The sequence below is a fragment of the Mytilus galloprovincialis genome, chromosome 7, assembly GCF_965363235.1.
Source record: "Mytilus galloprovincialis chromosome 7, xbMytGall1.hap1.1, whole genome shotgun sequence".
In the NCBI taxonomy this organism is placed as follows: domain Eukaryota; kingdom Metazoa; phylum Mollusca; class Bivalvia; order Mytilida; family Mytilidae; genus Mytilus; species Mytilus galloprovincialis.
Window position 1 is genome coordinate 35,381,674 of NC_134844.1, and position 13,028 is coordinate 35,394,701.

The following is a 13,028-nucleotide window of genomic DNA, read 5'->3' on the forward strand; positions in this document are numbered from 1 at the left end:
AAATAGACAGCTGATAATAGCGCTTCTGCAGAATTGCTATAGCTTTGGGGGTATCATTTTCACTTGGCTTTACATACTCTGCGGTGGTTTTTGCAGTTGGCTTTGGTCTTGGCCTTCCACTGAAAAAAAGTACATATCAATTTCATATGCAACAAAATGAGTGAAAATAAACGAGTCAGTGAAAGACGAAATCCAGCTAACGCATGTCTCTCCCTTACCTTCTCCTGGCCCATTAAGTAACAGTTGTGCAATTTTTGTTAGTGCTAAGGTTATAATATGTGCATTGTGCAATAATGCTTCAGTGCAAATAGGTATGAAGTGAGCAGTTCTGTAAAATGTTTAGCGCTAGAACATTATTTGAGCTCTGAGTCTATCAGAGAAAATAATCTGCTGCATTATTTTAAAATGTGTGCTGCTGCGTTTTTCCTTCTCATAACAGAATTCATAATATGAATTATTCAAGACTTTAAAGCCTAAGTAAAATAAATGCCTGCAATTTGTGTCTTCTTTGGCATCAAGACACAGCACAAATTTAGACAAAAAACACTGAATATAAATAACAAATACACATGTATATATATAAACAAAACACCACATAATTAATGATATGATACATGTAGATAAAGTGTGGTCTCACAAGTGACAGCTGTCAGCACCAATAAGTATATCTGAATATAAAATGGGCCTTTTAAAATGTTTTTCCCTGATATCCTGATTAATTCTGCTATTGTGTAAGAATGTTTTTCAAATTGGCTTTTAGATGTTTTTGGAATAGCTTTTATTATTCTTCAAAAAAATATTTCTAGCATGTTAGGAAGTCTTTTCTTAAAAATTTGACCATCTTTAGAAAATTTATTTTTTGAAACTAAACCTAATACCTAAAACATGATATATTTTGGATAATGATAAAAAAGAAGTAAGATATAAATATATATTAATGAGACGGCAACTAAACGATACAATGAAAAGAAAATGTTCTAGAGTGTCTCAACTGTCAGCATATGAACAAATCAATTTAGTGTGCTTCTTATGAGACCACACTTTTCTAGTATTAAATGATTGGCAAATGTTTGAATTCTCATCGCATGTATATAAGGAATACATTTTTAAATATTTGTACATTCAAAATACATATTTGTCTTAATATTTCAAATTGCTGACCTGAGTTTCTAAGCAACCGTAACAATAACACTACATGCACTAAGAGTACAATGAAATATTATTGTCATGGTTACTTAAAAAGACAGATGAAAAAACAAAATGTATTTTAAAAACTCTCACATTTCTCAAAATTTTAATCTCACTTGGCAAATAAGACTATTTGAGAAAATTTAGTCCATTTTTTTTTTTTTAGATTGAATGGATCTAATGATTTGAAGAATTACCTTTTTCATTAGGATTAATATATTTCACTGATAAGATATCAATTACCTACCACTTGTCTGAAAAATAACTGCTTTGGTTAAAACTGACCATAAAAAAAACCCCATAATTTTCACACCTAACACTTCAAATTTCTACTTTTGTTCTAACTAACTAAGACATTTACACCCAATGGAGTTTGAATTAAAAGGTTTAAAAAGCCTACAGGAAGGACAAATGATTTCAAACATGCCAAATTTATATTAATCTAAATAGTTATTTTTTATCTTTTCAATTAAGCGTGGAGATAGACAAAAATATTTATGGTGGAATTTTTTTTAACGCGGAGTTGCTGTTGTAAAATATGCAAACCCACTCTCTAAATTGTAAGGATATCCTAATTACTAAGATGAATTGCCTAGGTACAAGTCAAATGATCTAAAGCTAAGCTATGATTTATGACTAGACACTAAACACACAAATTGGAATGCGCAATTCAAAAAATTCAACTAGCCGTAATGTTCTGCACCATATTTTGCATCAAGCTATTATTTATAAATAGCAATTTTAAAGCAATATGATCTTGTAAAAGGAACTTATGAGTGTCTAACCTGCTTGTAGCTCTTCTCACACAAAAATTCTTCTTCTATAATTGATTGTATGTTATTGGTATACCGAAAAGTAGATGACAATTCTTTTTTTAATTAAGTTGATCACAGAATTTTTCTGTAATTGGAAGCAATTTGGCTCAAATATGTAAGGAAATTTGTTTAATAACTGATACATATTTAATCATATGGATGAAAAATTGCTATCTTAAAATCAAGCTATTCAGTATGGTCATTTAGTATTACAGCTAGTTATAAAATAGACAGTTGATAATAGCGCTTCTGCAGAATTGCTATAGCTTTGGGGGTATCATTTTCACTTGGCTTTACATACTCTGCGGTGGTTTTTGCAGTTGGCTTTGGTCTTGGCCTTCCACTGAAAAAAAGTACATATCAATTTCATAAGCAACAAAATGAGTGAGAATAAATGAGTCAGTGAAAGACGAAATCCAGCTAACGCATGTCTCTCCCCTACCTTCTCCTGGCCCCTAAGTAACATTTGTGCAATTTTTGTTAGTGCTAAGGTTATAATATGTGCATTGTGCAATAATACTTCAGTGCAAATAGGTATGAAGTGAGCAGTTCTGTAAACAGAACAAATGTATTACAGTGTAATTAGTCAAAGTATTATTTCATAGCATTAATATACTGTAACAGGCTTATGGAAAAGTTTGAAAGACACTAGAATGGAGAATACAATAATGTAGAACTTGACATACAGGGAAGACTTTCAAATTTATTGAAGTTAAGTGAAGAAATCGTTTAAGAAACATGGTATAAATGAATGGTATGAGTAAGAAAATTGGTCATATTGAAATTCAGAATTGAATTGTGTAAGGTAAATTCTGGCTAAAACAAAGGAATTGTTAAACAAACCTGGTTTAAGAGACCCCCAGTCAATATCATCATCATCATCATTCTTCTTTTTATGGTCTCTGAAAATATCAATAATATTGAAAATACACATGTAAAAATTAAAAATAATTTTCTTTATAAAAAGGTTAACATATAATATCATTGTATTGGAAGGAATATAATATTTCATTCAACATGTAACCAAATAGCCAAGATCTGCACAACAAAATGTTGCATTGACAGGTGCAATCAAAACCTAACCCAGATTTGTATAACGAAATGCTATCTGAGATCTGTGCTACTAAAAGTTAGCAAAGACATGTACAACCAAAAGCTAGTCAATCCATGTAAAATCAAACGCTTTCACAGACGTGTACAATCAAAACCTAGGCTAGATCTGTGCAACTGAATGCTTGAAAACACTTGTAGAACAAAAAGCTAGTCCAGGAATATACTTTGGATTCATTTATTTTCGTTGATATCAATTTCGGTGATTGATGAAATCTTGCATTTTTGTGGATACTTAATTATGTTGTTTTGCTTAAGTCTGCATTCACTAGAATGTTTATAATTCATTGAACATTTGAAATTGTGATTCAACTCTTCCCAGGAAATCAACAAGAATTTGTATCCCATGAATAATAATGAATCCACAGTATTAATAACACACCTCCTTATTTTAATATATGTGAGCTAAGTTTCAGGTATATGTGACCACGAACTACCCTATAACAAAACTTTAACCTGATATCAGACAGACTAGCAGATATGCAAACAAAACACATAATACCCCATGTCTATCTTAAGAAAGGAACAAATGTAACCAAAGACAAATTTCTTTTTTCTTTATCTAACTTCATTCATGATACCACTATTAAATTGAATAATTTTAAGCTTACCTGTGTTTCAAGAGAGACCTGAAGTCCATAGCTGAATCTTTAGGATCTGAAAATACATTTCAGTCAAAATATATAACAAATTGCTTACTTGATTACACATTAGTTGCAAATCTGAATTCCAGGGGGTATATAAGTGCCCCCCTCCCCAGCAAATATTATAAAGCATGGAATATTTGGGTGTTGCTGTCAGATCTTTGATAGTTGTTGTTTATACCTTATTCTTGTTATTGAAGATTTTACCTCTAGATGTCTTTTGGTTATGTTGGGTCCCTGTCTCAATGGCTTATACCTCCCATCTTTCATTATCTGTATTTGTGTCACAAGGGGTCGATATGAAACCCCCTGTTATTGAACAATTCAGGACTGGATTGTATTTTTGCTTGTCATTGTTACTTCAATTGGTAGCATACAGGATAAATCAAGGGAGAAGAGGAAACAGTTTGTATTTCCCTCTCTTTACATTAATCCTTTTTAACAACAGAGATTATCACACATGCATAAAATGTAAATCAATGACACTCATTTATTGCATGGGTCATCTTTACTTTCATTAATATGAAGACTGACAAAATATCATAGCTTACTGAGCATAGTACTTGATCTACCCTTCTTGCATTAAATGCAGTTACTTCTGTATTGTTTCTTTCTAATTTTAAGGCAAAATCAGTCATTAAAACATGACATGTAGGTCAGTGTGACCTTATTTATCTACAGACCTTTGATATTATCCAAAATGTGTCCATTGACAAAATATCATCTGAGTACTGACCAGCAGTTGTATAGATTTAGCCATCACTTCACAAAAAAACTTACCACTAAAATTCATCTTAAGTACACAACATTTTGTGAAATGGGTGCCTGGATTACCACAAAACTTTATTAATACCTTTTTCTTTACTTTGTGATGGTCATTTGTTAGTGAATGAACTTGAGCATTTTGTTTATTCATTTGCAAATCATGTTATCATTCTTTATATTTCCTGCTTTGCATATTTGTTAATTTTAACTTTTGCTCTAAATAAGTTGCAAATAGGAGCTCAGCAGATTTTTTGTAACTTTGTTTGCAGTAGTCCTTTTTCTCATAAAACCATGTGCATATACTAGTTAGTTATTCTTCTTCCAAAGCACTTCTTATTAATTTGAAGTTTGCAATTTTAATTGGATAATAAATATATGAAGTCACAATGGAAAAGTGATTGTTGTATGACATCAATAGTTCAAGAGGCGCAGATTTTTGGGTCAACAGGCTCATTTTCCAAATAGCGATAAGGTCTATTCTTCGAATCAACAATGTGTTGTAAAACATAAAATCAAAATTTTCTGTGTTAAAAGATTAGAATATATTTATCCCAATGGTTGCCACAAACTTCTAAGCAATTTGTAAGAGTTGTGTCACATAAACTTGGTCCACCTTTTTATTTTGGAGATTTCTGAGAAAAGGACTACTGCAACCCTCATTTTTAAAATACTTGCCATTATTGTGCTTTGCGCTACTAAGCTCTGAATCTTTGTTTCATATCCATGTAGCTTGCTGCTGCGGCTGCTGATTGAACGCTGCCTTGTGCTGTGCATGTGTGGTTGGGTCAAAGGTGAAAGGTGAGGATAGCATTTGATGAGTGTTAGCATCCAACATCAGAGATCAATTTGCAAATCTTCTTGGGTGATGGTCTTTTAACAACCATCCAAAGGAAGCAGTTCTGCCAAGTGCTGATAAGCAATTTTCTTTATATGATACATGCAGTGCAAGGTGCAGATTGGTTTATGATTTGTGCAATAGGTTGGCTATTCCAAAATTAATGTATGGGAGGTTGGAAGGCCTTTATTTCCAAAAGACCCCTGTCCATATAATTTTAATCAGAAATTTGAAATGCTTTTTGTGTGGATGATTGTTTCAAACTTTGCTATTCATATATCATTAATATTAGGTGCCTTCTTACTCCCCAAATATTCAATTCTGGAATTCCCCAATGTATTTATACATGCATACTAATGAGATAAATGTACCTAGAGCGACTTAACCATAAACATGGTCAATGTAATCATATATATTTACTTCAAAATCTACACAATCTTTTTGTAAATTTCATCACCATTGTAATTTTTTTAATATTTATTAATATGGAAATGAAATATACAAAATATTAAATTATGAAGATATCAGACTTCATGCTTGTACCTTAGACAACAGCTACGCTATAGGCCATTATTTATTCAAACGCAATGGCCTGTCTGCAAATGTTACATGCTTCCATAATTTGACTCATATTGCTTTTTATATCGCAATGCTACGCTAATGCCACCAAAAAACAAACCTTTAACAAAAACACTAAATGTTGCCTGGTCGACTGGAACACCTTCTTGTTCAACAATAACTGTGTATTTAGACTCATCAGAGAATCTTGCTTTGTTAATGTTGAGAGAAGAACCTTGGTCCTTATGGATGATACGTGTTCTGGTGTCATCCTTCAACTCTCTCTTTCCACGGAAGAATTTCACATTAGGTGCTTGTAGACCTGGCTTCACATCAAGTGCACAATTGACTTTGAGATCCTCTCCTACAATTGACAATGTTAATTTAAGATAATGTAAAATTATTGACTTTTTTATGCAAAAACTAAAAAAAATGAAAATGAACTACCTCTGGTCACTGTCATATCAACAAATACATGCCTTCAACTATGTTGAAAATTTTTGGTGAATAAGTGACAATGTCACTTCAACAAATTTACACCTTCAACAATGGTGACAATGTCTGGTGATTTTAGTGATAATGTCACATCACAAATATATACCAACAACAATGGTGCATTTCTGGTGAATTAATGACAATGTCACATCAACAAATACAAAAATTTTAACAATGGTGACATTGTCTGGCAAATTGGTGACAATGTCACTTAACAAATACTTACCTTCAACAAAAGTGACATTGTCTGCTGAATTAGTGATAATGTCACATCAACAAAAACCTATCTGCAACAATGGCAATAATGTCTATTGAAATAGTGATAATGTTACACAAATTTATCAGACATTATCACATTAACAAATATATACCTTCAACAATGGTGACATTGTCTGGTTTCTTGGCAAGAGCATGTGTTGGACCTTCAATCTTCTTTTCTGGTTTTTCCTCCTTCTTCTTAGAGACTGATATCTTTCTAGGTCCAGCATCTTCATATTCTACATCATCTAAAATTAGTTATTTAATAATCTTTTTAAATAAAAGATAAAACAAAAAATTAAAAATCTCTCTGTCTCAATCGTCCTTTTATCAGTACTAATCTATAAGCACTGTAAAAATTCTTAGAATTGGACAGCTTTTCAAATATTTATAATTTTTATTTAAGTTCCTTTTAAGGTAAATAAACAGGAACATATGATGCATGTTTTGTGAATATATCTTTTCGTAGAGCTAAAACTATTGTTCAAATTGATGATATCTACCTGATTAAAAGTTTCAAACTCAAGAACAATTGTACATATTGATAAACAACAAAATCATAATCCCTTATCTAAATAATATCATTTAAAATAAAAAATTGTTTAAAAATATACAGCAAGCATCTATTACTTCAGTGACTTCCTATTCCCTATTCTATAATTTGCTGTATTTCATAGCAGTCAGATTTAGCTGAAGAGGAAAACAAAATGCCAAGAGTAAACCATTTTGGTGAGTACCAGCAGTTTGGGAGAGCATGTAGATCATATACCTTTAATCTGGTCAGAAAATCAGAGAAAGAGTAAGTGGGCAATTATATAATGCATGCTATCAAACCTGCTTTAATTGTCACTCTTTAGCTAAAACATTACTTTAAATAGCAGGTCATCCTCTTCTAATCCCACTGTAGTAATATCTATGTATGTTGACCCTCAAATCAAAGGTCATCTCTCTAATATGCTAATTTTCTTCTGACCCTAAGAGTGACTTTTATATACAGGTTTTACTCTACTTATCCCCCCTTTTTTTAAGTGTAACAGGGGCTTCTTGTTGTAAACAGATTTCCTGAATCTTGACTTGAGTAGGTCTGAACTAAGCCTTTCAGCAACAAAATTTGAATGTTGTATTTCAAAAACAATTGTGGAACACAAATTAAACTTACCGTGATTCATGACGATTAATGGAATTGATGGTCGATCGTCATCTCCTTCATAACCATCCGACAGGTCATCTTTATAATTAAGTTAATTAATTAATGAGTTATCACCCTTGTCTGCTTATTAATTAAGTTAATCATTTAAAAAAATGTTCACTTCAAAGCTTTTTAACATTTTAATGAAAAAAAAATAAAAAATTTCCACTTCAACTTTTGTTTGTTTGAATTTGATAAAAAAAAAATAACTACTCATTTTGTTCATTTAAATCTTTACGTTCTAATGAATTTGGTTGGACTTCTATAGAATTCGGTTTAAAACAATAAAAGTTTACTTTATATTCGCATAAAAAAAGATTGAAAAAAAGAGATCAATACAGTAATAATGAAATTCAGGCACTGTTGATACACTTACAAAATTACAACACCAATAAATAATCGGTGAAAGTATTATATTTTTCAATGCGTTTTAGACATTTATTGGTTAATTTTGATCATTTCAATCCTAAACCTATTTTTACTGTTAACGCTACAGAGGTTAAATTTTTGTCTGATTATCTAAGATATACTATATTTAAAGCATACATTTAAACAGTGAATTTAGTATATTAAATTGATATATCTACATTATAAAGCCGAGCTGTTAAAATGAAACATGATCTTCACATGTGAATCAGCAAATAAATTTTCGACACCGATTTGGTGTCAGTTTCACAAAAAAAAACTTACAACTAAGATTGAATGTAAGTCATGAACAATTCAGTATACATACGATCAATCTCAGTCGTAAGTTTTTTTGTGAAACCGACTCTTGGTATATAAAAATGGATCTTTTTGATTTAATTATTATTTAGGACGGTTATATTGTGTTTAGCTTGCAACATGCTAAATGTAATTCTTTGTATAATTTATAATATTTATAGCATATATTTTTTAAGAAATTTTATTGGTGCCAGCATCTAATATATCATGTTATATAATTTATATACTAGCTGCAAAAGCAAATTATGCAAAAGCTTATTGATATATACATAACTTTGTAAATAACATAGAATATGTTATACAATTTTCCTCTCAATGGATGATAAATTCTGGAGTTTTTGGCACAAAGATATTCAAAGTCTGATTATTCTTATTATAAGCAGTTAAGTCAGCCAGATTACATGTATATAAATATTGTTAACCTGAATTTTTCTCATTTGATGCAATTTTAATTTTATCATTTTAATTGCTTCTAATAATTTAGTGTTGCAAAAGTTTCCATTTTCTTACAGATTTATGGTGAATGAAAACTTTGGATTTCTCACAAAAGCCTTCAAGTTTTCATTTTGAATTTGTGTTCTCTATTCCAATAATCGGCTTGAAAATTTGACTTGCTGAATCATATTACGAACAGTTTCTAAACTATGGGGTTTCAAATGTCACTTAGTAAAATGTTGAAATAAGAAATAAAAATTTACGAAAAAAATAACCTTTCTATGAAAAACAACCAAAATTCTATGTTCAGTGAAAATTTCTGATAAAATTGTAAAATCCACAGCAAGGGTGATACTGTGAGTTATTGCTATGACGACAGTCACATGACAATGTCCCAACACTGAAGATTTTATAATGTGAAGATAAAATTGAAACATTTCCTGTTGTTTTTGTGTTTTTCTTTTTCTTTTTTAAATTTTCTTATTCTTCTTATAATATAAAAAAAAAAAAAAAAATGTTTTTAATAGTTTTGATAAAGAAAACAAAAAACAAAATTAAAATTATAGTAAAAATAAATATATACTGTTTAAAGATATAATTGAAATTTTATGAAAAAAAATTGCTAAATATAGAATGATTTACATATGAAATGTTTTATATGATATTTTTACAACATATAAAATAATTAGGGACATATATCATGCAAGACATCTGTACAGCAAAGCTCAGCCAACTGCATGCATGCCTTAATAGTCAACAGCCAATCAAAAACAATCAAATTCACTTTAAATTGAAGAAAAATAATCTTTAAAGACGGCCTATCATTAATTTGATTTTTTTTTGTGGGAAATAAAATTTAATCCATTAACAGATATGCAACAAGTATTTGAATATTGAAATTAAAGTTGCTGATAGCGAAAAACAAATCCTGAAATTTTCCTTATATTTGACTGTTGACTATCATACAAAGTAAAGTAAGTACATACCTGCCTCTTCAAGTTCAAGGATAGTAGTAGGTTGTTTAATATACATCTTTGGTTTCCGAGGAGGAGTTCGATTAAATTTATTATCTGTTAAAAATTCAGCATAAAATTGACAGTACCGGTGTTATGACTTGTCATTTAAGTAAAATTGGAGGACATGTAAATTGTAAACATGTCAGTCTGGGGTTAGACCTATATATCTATGATGTCAGATATATATTTTCCCGAAGTAAATGACGCAGGTATACATTTTTATACTCCTTACCTATACTCAACGTATACGAAAACAAATCTTAAATATGATATCCATATCACAGGCAGTGAGATAAAACATGCACCTAAACAAGAAGCAGGCAGAACAGAACATCTACAAAAAAACAAGAAAGTTATAAAAACTTCATTTTTCAAGAATTATTTACAGTCAGCACTTATTTCAATCAAAATTGAAACTGTTTCCTAATAAATCAGATCAATATCTGATTATAGGCCAGTTGTCTCCCTTTGCTCACTGAACTTTGACCCTACCTGTATTTTCATCATCAATAACTATAGATGGTGGAGGAGCTGAGACTTTCTTTGGAGCATCTGCTGCTGGTTCTTCAAGAGGTGCAAAAAGGTCAAAGAAGAAGGAAAAGTAACAGAACTAGAGTAAACTACAGTAAAACAAAGATTAAAAGTGTTCCTACAAAAATGACTGAACCATCTTTTTCAAGAGAAATTTGACAAAACTAATTCTTAAATTTAATAAAATTCACATTCACTGTGATAATAAATGTACAAATTTCTATTTACGATCAAGTCTTTAGATTTTGCAGTCATTTTCATAGGACAGAACCGAAAATTAAACCTACTGTGAAAACTAAAGATACATTAAACAGAAACTGTGAATGTTAGCAAGAATTATAAGTATGGAGAATGTTCAAAGATAAAATTAAAAATAAACTAAATCATTTGGACTTAAGGTGACAGACAAAACTTAACGGAAAAACAAATATTCACGAGTTTAGTTTGAAAATAAAAACTATAAGTTTGAGTTTTTGCTGAAGGGCCTCTTGAATAAGTAAAATAACTTAAAGGAAAAGACAGGCATGTCTATTTAATTTAAATTCTAGACGCTTGAAATTTCCTTAAAACTTTAGGACATAAAAGAAGACTTTTTATTCTTGTATAAAGAATACTGATTTTAATCTAAATTATCAAGCATTCACAGTTTCATATTCATATGGCATTTTCTATAAGGGCTATTCCAGAAAAAAATGTATTCTCAATTACAATTGTCTGGGTGGTGGGTGCTGACAAAAACTGCCTTCCAACCCCCCCATACATTTTTTTCTGGAATAGCCCTAATAAATAAAGGGTGCAAATTATAAAATAATATATCATGAATACATATTTTATAAAAAAAAAAGAAAAAAAGAAGAAATTAATGGAATGGACAGGTAAAAAAAAGATGAGCAAGAAGAGTAATGCAAATGTATTCGAAAATTAGAAAAGCAAAAAAAAATATATGCAGTGAAATAGCTTTAGAAAGAAATTTTATCACTTTCAAAACTGGGCTGATAAACTTTCATACATATTGCTGATTACTGTTTAACTTCAGAGTACATTTATATCAATTTTAGAATCCCATCCAACTAGCAAAAGCTTTAAGTTATATATATATATATCTGAATGGGTGACAACCTGTCGATTCCATTTATTCAAAAAAATAAAATATTACAACATCAAATATAGTGTAAACTGAAGTGGGCTTCATATTCTTTTGTGTATTGTGTATATAAATTACAATGTAAATGTTCTTTCCATATGAGGACTATTTTTTTCTTGAGCCAATAACAAATGCCAAAGTTTATAACTACAAGCCATTTTTTTTAAATTAAAAACTGATTTTACAGAAATAAAAACGCAAAATATTAGCAGTAATGTATGGTACAAAAAGAAACACTTACATGGTACTTTGAAAATTATAATAAAGGTGCTATGATGTTAATGTGAACAGAACTAACTAACTTAATAAGTAGTGTTTTTCAAGGAAATCAAACTTTTTGTGCTCTTTTTGTACAAATATCTTCATTTCTAAAACATTCTAATTTCATTGGCTAAGTAAAGGCAAGGTTTTGTATGTCTCCACAAGAAAAGGGGAACAAATTAATTTCTATCAATGTAAAGTCAATTCAAAACTACTATCATTTAACATTTCCAAAATACCCTTTAATACTTGAGAGAAAAAATTGTCATTAGTCAATCTGTTCATACAACATTCCATTAAATCAAAATCATATTGTGTGGAAATAATACTAAACTTAAATAGTGGATAAATCTAGCAAATATATAAGTGTGCAAAAACAGTGCTGAGTCAGGAAAACACATTCTCGTAAATGAATCTAATTTCTCTTTAATTCCATAGATTCCCCAGTGAATCGAAAAACTATATTAATATCATTTAAAGTTTAAACCTTTTAGGACTGAATATCTTGGAAAAATAAAATTATATAAATTTTATTAACACAATATATTCTTTCCCAAAGATAATAGTATAAGTATTCAAAAGTAAACCTACAAAATTTCGATTTCTACAAAATAAGAAATAGATTCATTTTCCAGATTGATTTCTATACATAAATACAGGGTTCACTTCTATTTAAAGTTATACCTTTCTTTTTCTCTGGAGCTTTTGACTTCTCAGGTTCTTTAATTTGTGGTTGTATCTTTTCTACTGGCTTAACCTGTTCAGGTTCTGGGATTTTCTGACATACAAATAATAAATCATAATATATTTAACAATCATTTATATACATATCAGTAGTTCAAATAATTCTTTTTTCAGGTCCTCTATGAATCTTTTCTGCATGTTTTCTTCAATTTTGACTTTCCTAGAGTGGATGGTCTTTGCTTGAAAATTAAAATGGTCAAGACACTTTCATTCTTAAAAGCAAATTTAAAATTCTATAAGTGGTAGAGACTATTTTCATTGATTGCATTATTTTAATAACTTCTCAGTATGAAGAGTGTTGTTATACAAGTCTTAAA

The 13,028-nt window shown here is 30.0% G+C and overlaps 1 protein-coding gene across 3 annotated transcripts in view; it reads right to left on the reverse strand.

Annotated features, from left to right (window-relative positions):
• LOC143082869 (twitchin-like) overlaps positions 1–13,028 on the reverse strand; it is a 140,357-nt gene that overhangs the window by 88,462 nt on the left and 38,867 nt on the right. For 2 of the 3 annotated variants that reach the window (XM_076258835.1, XM_076258834.1), the window contains exons 17-22: positions 12,652–12,745; positions 10,524–10,595; positions 6,782–6,916; positions 6,037–6,279; positions 3,725–3,770; positions 2,847–2,905 (exon numbers count right to left, since the gene is read on the reverse strand). In XM_076258835.1, coding sequence (XP_076114950.1) covers positions 2,847–2,905; positions 3,725–3,770; positions 6,037–6,279; positions 6,782–6,916; positions 10,524–10,595; positions 12,652–12,745 — 649 coding nt within the window. Of the gene's footprint in view, positions 1–77; positions 120–2,304; positions 2,347–2,846; positions 2,906–3,724; positions 3,771–6,036; positions 6,280–6,781; positions 6,917–7,827; positions 7,897–10,001; positions 10,086–10,523; positions 10,596–12,651; positions 12,746–13,028 lie in introns of all 3 variants that reach the window. The other variant, XM_076258833.1, reaches the window with a different exon arrangement.